Below are 11,369 nucleotides of genomic sequence, written 5' to 3'. Positions count from 1 at the left end.
ATCACCATCATTTATAATCCGGGCAAGGCGAATGTGGTTGCAGATGCCTTGAGCAGAAAGGCCGAGAGTATGGGTAGTTTGGCATTCATTTCGGCAGAGGAGAGGTCATTGGCTTTGGACATTCAGTCCATAGCTAACAGCTCGTGTGGTTGGATATTTCAGAGCCCAGTCGAGTTCTTGTATGTTTCTGGATCAGTCTTCATCACTTGAGCGGATCAAGGCCAGTTAGTATGATGATCCGCACTTGTTGGTCCTCGGAGAGACGGTACGATAGGGTGGTTCCAAGGATGTTACTATCGATGAGGATGGTGTTATGCAACTCCAAGGTCGCCTATGCGTTCCTAATGTTGATGGCTTGAGGGAGAAAATTCAATCGGAGACGCAAAGTTCTCGGTATTCTATTCATCCAGGTGATACGAAGATGTACCGCGATCTGAGAAAGTATTATTGGTAGCTGTGGATGAAGGACATAGTTGAGTATGTAGAGAGATGTCTAAATTGCCAGCAGGTTAAGTATGAGCACCAGGGGCTATGTGGCCTACTCCAGCAGATGGTTATACCGGAGTGAAAGTGGGAGCGCATCACTATGCACTTCGTAGTTGGGTTGCCGCGGACGTTGAGGAAGTTTGATGCCGTTTGGGTCATTGTCGACAGGCTGACCAAGTCGCCACACTTTATTCCGGTGGTAACTATTTACTCTTCAGAGAGGTTGACCAAAATTTACATTTAAGAGATTATCTGGTTGCATGGTGTGCTTGTTTCAATCATATCAGATAGAGGCCCTCAATTAACTTCGCATTTCTGGAGAGCAGTACAAAGCGAGTTGGGTACCCGAGTATAGCTCAACACAACCTTTCATCCGCATACCGACGAGCAGTCGGAGTGGACAATTCTGATTCTATAGGATATGCTCAAAGCATGTGTCATTGACTTTAGAGGGCATAGGGATAGATTCTTGCCCTTGGCCGAGTTTTCTTACAACAACAGTTATCAGTCGAGCATCGAGATGGCTCCATTTGAGCCTTTTTATGGTCGGCGATGTCGTTCTCCCATCAGATGGTTTGAGCCCGATGAGGCTATGTTATACGACACTGATTTAGTGAAGGATGCCTTGGAGAATGTAAAGTTGATTCATGAGTGATTTCGCACAGCACAGTCCAGACAGAAGAGTTACGCGGATTAGAAAGCGTGTGGTTTATCATTTATGGTGGGTGAGAAGGTTCTCTTGAAGTTCTCGTCGATGAAGGGCATCATGAGGTTCGGGAAGAATGGAAAGCATGTGTTTCTGCGAGCGAGGTAAATTTTTTCACTCTTATGGGATCAGGTCGTTCGCCTCGACAGTGAAATAAACTACTCTTATGGGATTGGGTTGTTCACCTCAGCATGATGGAAAGACTACTCTTGTGGGATCGGGCTCTTATGGGATCGGGCCGTTCGCCTCAGTAGTGAAATAAACTACTCTTATGTGATCGGGTCGTTTGCCTCGGCAGGATGGTAACACAACTCTTATGGGATCGGGTCATTCGCCTTGGTAGTTTGGGAACACTATTCTTATGGGATCGGACTATTCGTCTCGGCAGTACTAAGTATCACTATTCCTATGGGATCGGGTCGTTCGCCTTGGCAACTTCGTGCTTAATAACTGGAACTGGATTTGGTTTGGTAACAATTGAGTAAACGCCTTCAAGGCCGATTATGATGTGTTAAGTGATTTGATATAGATTCATGTGTGGATTGTAGTTACTTTTATTTGCTTCGTTGCTACTTGTTGTATACTCACCATGTCTGCTTTATGTATTTCTATTATTATTTGCCCTCTAGTAAGTGTCAAGTCGACTCCTCGTCACTACTTCTTCGAGGTTAGACTAGATACTTACAAGGTACGCATTGTTTTCCATACTCACGCTATACTTCTGCACTGAATGTGCAAGTACTGAGACTGGTACTACCGGTGGTCATGCGGGAGCGTAGCCGATCCTTCTATGGAGACTTAGTGGTGAGCTTCTTGCCTTGCTACGATATGCAGCACCAGAGTCTCCCTCTACCTTGTTTATTATTTCTCTCTATTACCTTTCAGACAGTAGTTGCATTAGTTTTATATATTCTCTAGATTGCTCATGCACTTGTGGCACCAGGTTTTGGGGGCTTTTAGCATATATGTATTGTTGTACTTATTATTACTGTCATTACAATGGATGTATTTATCACCCTGGTATTTTTGTTGAGAAAAGAGTACGTACAATTGCATGAGATCTTACTTATTTTGTTCTTCTAAAAAGGAACTTTGTTTTAAATGTTAAAAAGGGGTAATTAAATTGTAGTTTCACTTGTGGGCTTGCCTAATAATGACGTTAGATATCATCACGACTTATTATGGGTTTTGGGTCGTGACAGATAACACCAAAGTCTACTTGAAACCTAACTTAGAAACCTGTAAATCCTTCAAGGTGTCAACTTTCGAGAATAAGCACCGAAACGCTCACGGTCCACCCGAAATTCAATCCGAACATATGCCGACGTCCAAAATTATCATACTGACCTATTGGAACCTTCAAATCCCGGTTTCGAGGTCGTTTATTCAAAATGGTGACTCAAGTCAAACTTGGCCACCTTAGGCCACTACTATGGAACTAAGTGTTCTGAATTCAACCCGAACCCTTCCAAAACCAAACCAACCATCCCGCAAGTCATAAAACAGTAAAAGCACACGAAAAACCTTATATAGGGGAATGGGGGTCTAGAAGGAAAAACGACCGATCAGATCGTTACAAGATTTTTGAAATATAGGATTGAAATTGTGTTGAACTGGCAAATAAGACAAATTTGTATTATATACCAAAATGATATACTATATGCTATTTTCATATACTATATTCAACTCAACAGTATACAATTCATTACAATAGTATAATATAACATAATAGTGTTGATTAATTAATCGTCTTTATTGTGTCAAACATAATCGTCTTGATTAACTAATGATGTTTGTTTCAACAGCAGGTGAAAACTTTTCGGAAAGTCAATGTCACTAGAGAAATCTTTTCAGTTTTTGCAAGAATTAATAGAAAAATAGTTATGGTGTTTGGTTGAAAATAAATTTTAGAAAGATTAAAAGTTATTTATACAAAGATTTCGAACACCTATATTCTTCCCAGCCCGACGCCATTGTATCAGGTCATGAATATAGACGTGTAATTGAACCAACTTCAACTTCACTAAAAGTCTCCAATGCTTTTCGAGTCAATATAGCATGCAAAAAGTTCACGTTTCGATTCTTTTCATATTAATTCCCTTTGTATCTCCGCTATCACACCTTAAATCTCTCCTTCTCTTACTGTTCCGTCATGTTTCAAGAGGTATACTACTATTTTAGTGAAACTTTTGTTACTATAGATAATGTGGAATATATAGGGAAAAAAGGTCTTTCAATTGATCCACGAATTAAGCTTTTATATGGAATCCTCAGAAATTGAAGTTATCATACTTCAATGTATAGTTTCTTGTATACATGCCATATTACAAGACAGTGAAACTTTATGTGTGTAGCTCCTGGAAATTGCAAATATTATTCGCAACTCTGCAGATGGAGTCAGAATTTGAAGTTTATGGATTCGAGATTCTAGTCAATTTAAGTTAGTGTGTTCTAAATTAACAATTTATATATATTTAATAGATTACTTAAAACAAATACAATGTTCGAATCAAAGTTACTAGATTCGGCGAACCCATAAGTTCTACTCCAGCTCTGCCCCTGGTCATGAGACTTAATTATTAGAATAATAAACTGTGAAAGCTCGGGTAACACCAGCAAAGGTTACAGGTGGTTAATGCTTTTTCATTCTTAACCAAATATTTAGTTTTCGAGTTCTAAAAATGAATTCGTTTTGATAGAGAGCGTTTTACGGCTAAAGTGGAGCTTCCTGTCACGAATTTAAATTAATCTGGATCCAAAGCAAGTACATGTGGAACATTAGGTGGAAAGTTAAATTTAAAGAGAAAAAAAAGGCTCGGTTAACATGAACCTATATATTTACCTTTTCTTAAATAATTTTATAAATATCACATGCGCGCGTCTCATGGTTTTAAAGCTTTCCTTTAGCATCACGTATTGCACGTCAATATGTGGAGCCAAAATCTTTTACTATAACTTATTTGTTAGTGCAAAACTATACAAGTACTTTTTAATTCTCTTTTATCAATTTTTTATTGGCAACTAATATTATTTATGATCAAACAAGAGCTAATTATTATATCTGTCAAAGGTTTTCATTTTCATACCCAACACCCAATCAAATCCAAACTAAAATGGGTGGAGAAATTAGTAGGAAAACCTTTATGCACGGACAATATAAATAACTACTCTCTCCGTTTTAATTTATATGAGCTAGTTTGAGTCGACACGGAGTTTAAGAAAAAGAGAAAGACTTTTAAAACTTGTGGTCTTAAAAGTTTAAGGGTTAAAAATTTTGTGGGGTCATAACATTTGTGTGGTTATAAAAGCTTCTTATTGAGGGTAAAATTAGTAAAATGAAAAGTTTAAAGTTGAATTATTTTCAAATTTAAAAACGTGACATTTATTTTGGAATAAACTAAAAATAAAAGTACCTCATCTAATTTGAAACAGAGAGAGTATATTTTAATCCGGTCATCTAAAAGGTAACTAAAGGCCGTGGCGGATGGAGCATGTAAATATATAACTATTCCTTCGAACCCAATATTTTAAATACAGAATGTAAATATAGATGTAAATAATCATTAAAATTTAAAAATAAAAAAGTTATTACCCTTTGAATCCATAATTTCAAAAATTAAATAGTTCAATAGTAAGAACTAAAAGTTGAATCCATCAAATTAAAATCCGAATTCATATCTAAATAAGGGTAATTGTCCATAATGAATTGTAATCAAGAACATAGAAAATCAGGTAAGGAACTTGTTACAGCAAGTTAAATTAGACCGATCGTAATGTGAAAAATTCTTCACGCTACCACTATACTATAATGTCAATTCAGTAAATATTCTTTAACCAGTTGTAACAAAGTATTAAGTACTATATTTAATTTCTTCTTCATTATAATTCATACTTACTACTACTATAAAGTATAAACAAGCATATAGAGTTAACACCTTCAAGAAGAATTAACCCAAATAGCTGCTTATCGAACCGTTTAAATTAAAAATAGCCGGTGGAAATATAATATATGCAGAATTTATGTATTAAATATGTATAATTTTGTATAAATTATGTATATGATTAGAAAACCTCAACAATGAATATGACCGGCTATAGGTATAAAAACCACTAACTTCTAAGTAACCAAAAAGGACACTACAGAAACTACAATATCAGAAAAGAAAAGTAGGCCTCTGGCCTCCCAAAGACGCAGGGAACGGATCACTGTCTCTTTTGAACCATCTCCCTCCACTTCACACACAGGCCGCAAATCCCTCCGCTCACTCCACCACATTCCCATAATTCTTATAAATATAACCTCTTTTTTATTTATATCTCTCATACTATACACATTGTATTCTCTCTTTGAGCAAAAACACACTTAGAATTATGGCTTCTTCTACACCTGCCTTGAAAGATGAACTAGATATCGTGATACCAACAATTAGAAACTTGGATTTTTTGGAAATGTGGAGGCCTTTCTTTGAACCATATCATCTCATCATTGTTCAAGATGGTGACCCTTCAAAGAACATTAAGGTGCCCGAGGGCTTTGATTATGAACTTTACAATCGCAATGATATTAACAAGATTTTAGGTCCAAGGGCATCTTGTATTTCTTTCAAGGATTCTGCCTGCCGCTGCTTCGGTTACATGGTTTCCAAGAAAAAGTATATTTACACAATTGATGATGATTGCTTTGTAAGCTCACTTTCCACTTCCATTAGTCTGTCATCTCATTCTAATCTTTTTTGTTTCTTGATCTTTTCTTTGAGGTAAAGTTTTAGATGTTTATTGTTCACAAGACTATGTTAGTGATTATAGGAACAAAGATTGAATTCTCTGTATTTTACGTGTTTGTAAGCAAGAAAAAGCTACTCCCTCATTTTATACGGTGGTGTCTGACGAAAGAAATATTGATACTACCTACCAAAAGTACTCTTGGGATGTTATAGTGATTTTAAACATGACATATTATTTCTTCGACTATAAAAGTGAATCGAGAAGTTAAAAATTAAAAGATTTTAGAATATAAAGAGTACAAGTTTTTTGTTCTGTAACTAATTTTCTTTCATTTTCATTTTATATTTGTAATATCCAAGTTGTGTTTTACGTTTCATGCGGATAAATGCAAAGACTTATTTAAGCGGATTCTGATAGGTTCAATTGAATCCATTAGTTTGAGTTCCAACTATTTATACATGTAAAAAAATTAAAATGTATATTATACATTATACACACATATAAGAAGGTTACGTTCGTATCTTTCTAAACCGACTCCTTCTAGCTAGATCCTAGATAATCAGTATCATTAATTAATGGTTCACTGATGTACTCATCATGATTGATATGTTCCCCTCAATCTTTACAAATTTTTTTCATCATCTTTCAGTATTAATTGTAACTTTGTTTGTGTTTGGGGAAAACTGGAAATCTGCGTAGGTAGCAAAGGACCCAAGTGGGGCAGACATAAATGCGCTGGAGCAGCACATAAAGAACCTGTTGTGCCCATCTACTCCACATTTCTTCAACACTTTGTATGATCCATTTAGGGATGGCGCAGATTTTGTGAGGGGATACCCTTTCAGCCTAAGGGAAGGGGTCCCAACGGCAGTCTCCCACGGCCTGTGGCTCAACATTCCTGATTATGATGCGCCCACACAGCTAGTCAAGCCTCTCGAGAGGAATACTAGGTCGGTCTCCTTTTCTTCTTTGATAATTATTTTTAATACACTATGAGGTTAAAATTACTTACAAACTTTATATGATATCCCAATTTGATAACCAGAAAATGCAGTAAATAAATTGTCAACTATGTGATAGCAAATTAGTTGCCATTTTTTCTAGGTGACTAATTAATAAATATTTGATTGTAGTTATTTTATAAGTGATGTGCGAGAACTTAGATCCAACTTATTACAACTTTTAATTTTAACTATTGAGGAATTATTGTTGGTTGAACAGGTATGTTGATATGGTGTTGACAATTCCAAAGGGCACTCTCTTCCCAATGTGTGGTATGAATTTGGCATTTGACCGTGAACTTATTGGCCCTGCTATGTACTTTGGACTCATGGGAGATGGCCAACCCATTGGGCGTTACGATGATATGTGGGCTGGTTGGTGTTGCAAGGTTAGCCACTTTATTTTTTCAGCTCTTTTACAGTCATTGAATCTACATTTTGACGTCACCTAGAACATAAATACAAGTAACTTCCCGTAGTAGCGATAGCATAAAATTCTTTTACGCTACTAGTATTAGTTCACAACAACAACAAAACGGAATAATAATATTATGCCTCAATCCAAACAAATTAGGGTAGTTATCTCCATTTAAGGTAATATTATGCTTTAAAATAAACAAATATTGTAGGTATAAATAAGTTAAAACCATAGTAATTTTGAATGAAAGGTTTTTACTAATCAAACAATTTTCAGGTTATCTGTGATCATTTGGGATTGGGAATCAAGACTGGATTACCCTACATATATCACAGCAAGGCTAGCAATCCATTTGTGAACTTGAAGAAGGAATACCTTGGGATTTTCTGGCAAGAAGACATCATTCCCTTTTTCCAATCACATTCCTTCTCCAAGGATTGTACATCTGTGCAAAAGTGCTACGTGGAATTGTCCAAGCAGGTTAAAGAAAAACTGGGGAAAGTAAACCCTTACTTTGTGAAGCTTGCAGATGCAATGGTCACTTGGATTGAAGCTTGGGATATGCTCAACCCTTCTTCTAAAGATTCTGCCAAACTTCCTAATGGCTCTTCAAAATGAAATTATCAAAATTTATTATGATTAAACACGACTAGCAAATCACGTCGTACTCAATCAAATAATAGACACAATTGTCTTCCCACGAGCATAGTGGGAAGACAATTGGCCGTGTACTTTGTAGTATTACTAGATCTGTCATTTATATCCTTTTTCATGTTTTATTTAATCTGCATTTTGTATCCTTTTCATGTTTTATTTTTGTGGTCTAGGTCTAGCGATATTTCGAGTTGATATGATGATAATATCAGTGGATGTAATCCTCTTTTATCATGTTATTGTAAAATTGTGATGAGCCATAATGTAAGTTTTCTACTTCTGGTTCATGCTAATGGTTCATTTCCGGTTTCCCCTGTTGTCTTTGACTGAAATATGGGAGTGAGATCAAGACTCTGCTTTCACTTCCCATTTGCTGTACATTTGTTGTTGAAGAAACTTTTGAGTTTTGTTAAAGACCAGCTCTTTGCCAACAAGCAACAGTTATAGTAGTAATTGCAGTGTTTAAATATTGTTTATACTTTATAGTGAATTTAGCAATAGAAAGAACAATTCTATAATATATCAAATAAAAGCCGGTATTTGTATGGGGTGAAAATCATTTTACACCCCAACTTTATTTTAAAAATCAAATTCTCTCCTAAACTTTAAACAATAGATATTCTCCCCCTTATTTCAAATTCTAGATATGGTATTTTTTTTTTTTGAATTCTTTTCTATGAATTTCTAACTTCGCCATTGAGAAAATATAACATAAATATATACTTAATATAATGTGCATTATATTATAATAATAATCATAAAAATAACAGTAAAATTTAGAAAATAATGGCACTATTTATAATCTTAATGAACTTAAAGTATAGTTTATAATAATATGCAACATATTTTAAATTATAGGTAAACCATACAAATATATACAATAAAAAAGGCTTACATAGAAGAGGTAATTAAAAATGGCAAGGGCAAAATAGATATTGTATAGAATAAAGGGGATGTTTATTGTCCAAAGTTAAGGAGGGAGTTTGATTTTTAAATTAAAGTTGGGGGATGTAAATGATTTAACCCTGTATGTTTAAGTTCACAAAAAGAAGTTACTATCATTATGTGTGGGTGGGTGGGTGCATGAACACCTTGTAAAGAACATATTATAACTTATGCAGGCTGAGAGGTTTACTTTGGGGCATTTGTATCAATACTCAGTTTTGGGGTTACCATTGAAGTTATATCTGTTTTGCATAAAAAATTACAAGTCCACCCATTTTTTGGTTAAATTCAGACATGTGGGCTTGAAGTAACAAAAGTTTATGTGTGAAGTTTGAACTTCAGAATTTTTTACTTGAGGTATGGCCTTATCAAAGCAAAACTTCATATATTTTCGCCTAAAGTTTGGCCGGACTTGTAAAGGTAATCAGACAAATTTCAATTCATAGTGCAAGGCAAACTTCAGTTCATAATGCAAACTTCAACAACAGAACAACCATCGGTGCCTTAGTGCATAGACTCTATTGTAAAGCTTCAATTATGTATGTGTGAAGTTTGAACTTCAGAATTTTTTTGTCTGCAGTGTGGCCTTATCAAAGTTAAACTTTAAGTATTTTCGCCTGAAGTTTGGCCTGACTTACAAAGGTAATTGGAAAAATATCAGTTCATAGTGCAAACTTCAGACAAATTAGTTTGTAAAGTTTTTCAGTTTGTAGTGCAAAATTCAGACCAAATCAGCTTGTTATATTTGAATTTCAAATAATATTTTCTGAAGTCTAGCATGGCAGTTACAAACTTCAAATAAAGTTTAACCTGGTAATGTTTGAAGTTTGGCCGTGCAGTCCCAAATGCATGAAGTTGTTCGAGACTGCCATTTTTAGTCCCTGCATTAGAGCTGTTAGTGCAGAGTGTAGAGTATTGGTATAATTTATTTTTTCCATGAATCTCATCACCCAATCCCCATTGTTGTTTCGGATTACCCCTCCTACTCCACCTATAAGCCCATTTTGAAGGATTGCCCCGTATGTTCCTTTAATTGTGATTTGAGTTTTCAAGTTCCTTTAATGGTGATTTTAATTCAAAACTCATACCCTAATGCTAAATCACTGTGCACTTCATATCCCATCAATAATACTTACACCGAGTCTCATATGTTTGAGAGAGAAAAGAAGAAGAAGAAGAAGAGGAAAAGAAGAGGAAGAAAGGAGCGCGACTCGTATAAAGTTGTCAAAATTAAGGTATATGTTAATTCATTTTAAAAATATGAGTATAGATTAAATTGGTCGCCCGTGCAATTTTTACGTTTACTTTATGGGTAATTGGTCTATTTATGAGTTATGCGAATGTCCTTATATAGAAGAAAAGAGGATAAACCTAACATTTCTTGTTAAATAGTTGCCAAAGGAAAATACTTAATGAAACTCAATGTGTATAGAAGATGAAAACAATTAAGAAAATATTAAGCCTCTGGTAGATCATATACAACATTATTCAGATGATAAGAGTGGAACTACTAATCTTTCTTGTCTTGAAAAAACATCATATACAACATGATAAGTCATTTGGAGGCTACTTTTGTTTTCTTCTTTTATTGAAGAACTATTTTATTTAATTTCATCCTTAATTTTACTTCAAACTCAAAGCTAAGGAACGTCTTTGGCTCGACTCAAAATTTCACCGATATACCAAATTATCCAAATCCAAATTTAGTGTATTATACTAAGAGGGTGTTTGGCTAAGCTTATAAACTAGTCAAACTTGTTTATAAGTACGTTTTGGCTTTTCTACATGTTTGGTAAACATTCAAAGTGCTTATAAGACAAGTGCTTATAGGTTAAAATCAACCATAAGACATAAGTTGGTCACCCCCAACTTATGACTTTTCAGCTTATATGCACCTTTAGTTTGACCAAGACTTTTACTAGTTTATCCTTAATAATATTTTTTAATTTACAAAATATTTTTTCCAAAATAAATTTTTAAATTTTCTCTTCATTCCATATTCGTTGTTTATCATTTTCTCTACAAAAAACTTTTTAATTCATAATTCTTTGTAAAATATTTAAGGGTATTTTAGTCTTTTTAACATGAGAACAACTTATCGGCACTTTTCTACCAAACATATCAACTGCTTATTAGCAGTTTCAGCACGTCTATCCAAATGCGTAAATGCCTATTTAAAAAATCAGTTTCAGTACTTAAAAATATTTTTCAACACTTCAAGCTTATCAATTATTTATAATTAGCTAATCCAAACGGGCTCTAAGAATTGGGCCAATCCAAGTATGTTAAAAGCGCAAATGAGTAGAAAACCTACATAGTATAAGTGTATAACCGCCCCCACAAAATAATTACCGTTAAAAATAATTATACATTCTAATTTGTAATATTTCAAACCAAATATCCAATAAGAAAGTGTTTATGCATTACATTCCAC

The 11,369-nt window shown here is 34.7% G+C and overlaps 1 protein-coding gene across 1 annotated transcript; it reads left to right on the top strand.

Annotated features, from left to right (window-relative positions):
* Positions 1-5,503: 5,503 nt before the first annotated feature.
* On the top strand, positions 5,504-8,283 carry LOC107780283 (putative UDP-arabinopyranose mutase 2). Its single transcript, XM_016600816.2, has 4 exons — positions 5,504-5,875; positions 6,617-6,867; positions 7,139-7,307; positions 7,613-8,283. The coding sequence occupies exons 1-4, from the start codon at positions 5,564-5,566 to the stop codon at positions 7,952-7,954; spliced, it is 1,074 nt and encodes a 357-aa protein (XP_016456302.2). The 5' UTR covers positions 5,504-5,563; the 3' UTR covers positions 7,955-8,283.
* Positions 8,284-11,369: the final 3,086 nt, after the last annotated feature.

This window comes from Nicotiana tabacum, chromosome 17 (assembly GCF_000715075.1).
Source record: "Nicotiana tabacum cultivar K326 chromosome 17, ASM71507v2, whole genome shotgun sequence".
Classification (NCBI taxonomy): Eukaryota; Viridiplantae; Streptophyta; class Magnoliopsida; order Solanales; family Solanaceae; genus Nicotiana; species Nicotiana tabacum.
This window is presented reverse-complemented; position numbering and strand designations above follow the sequence as displayed.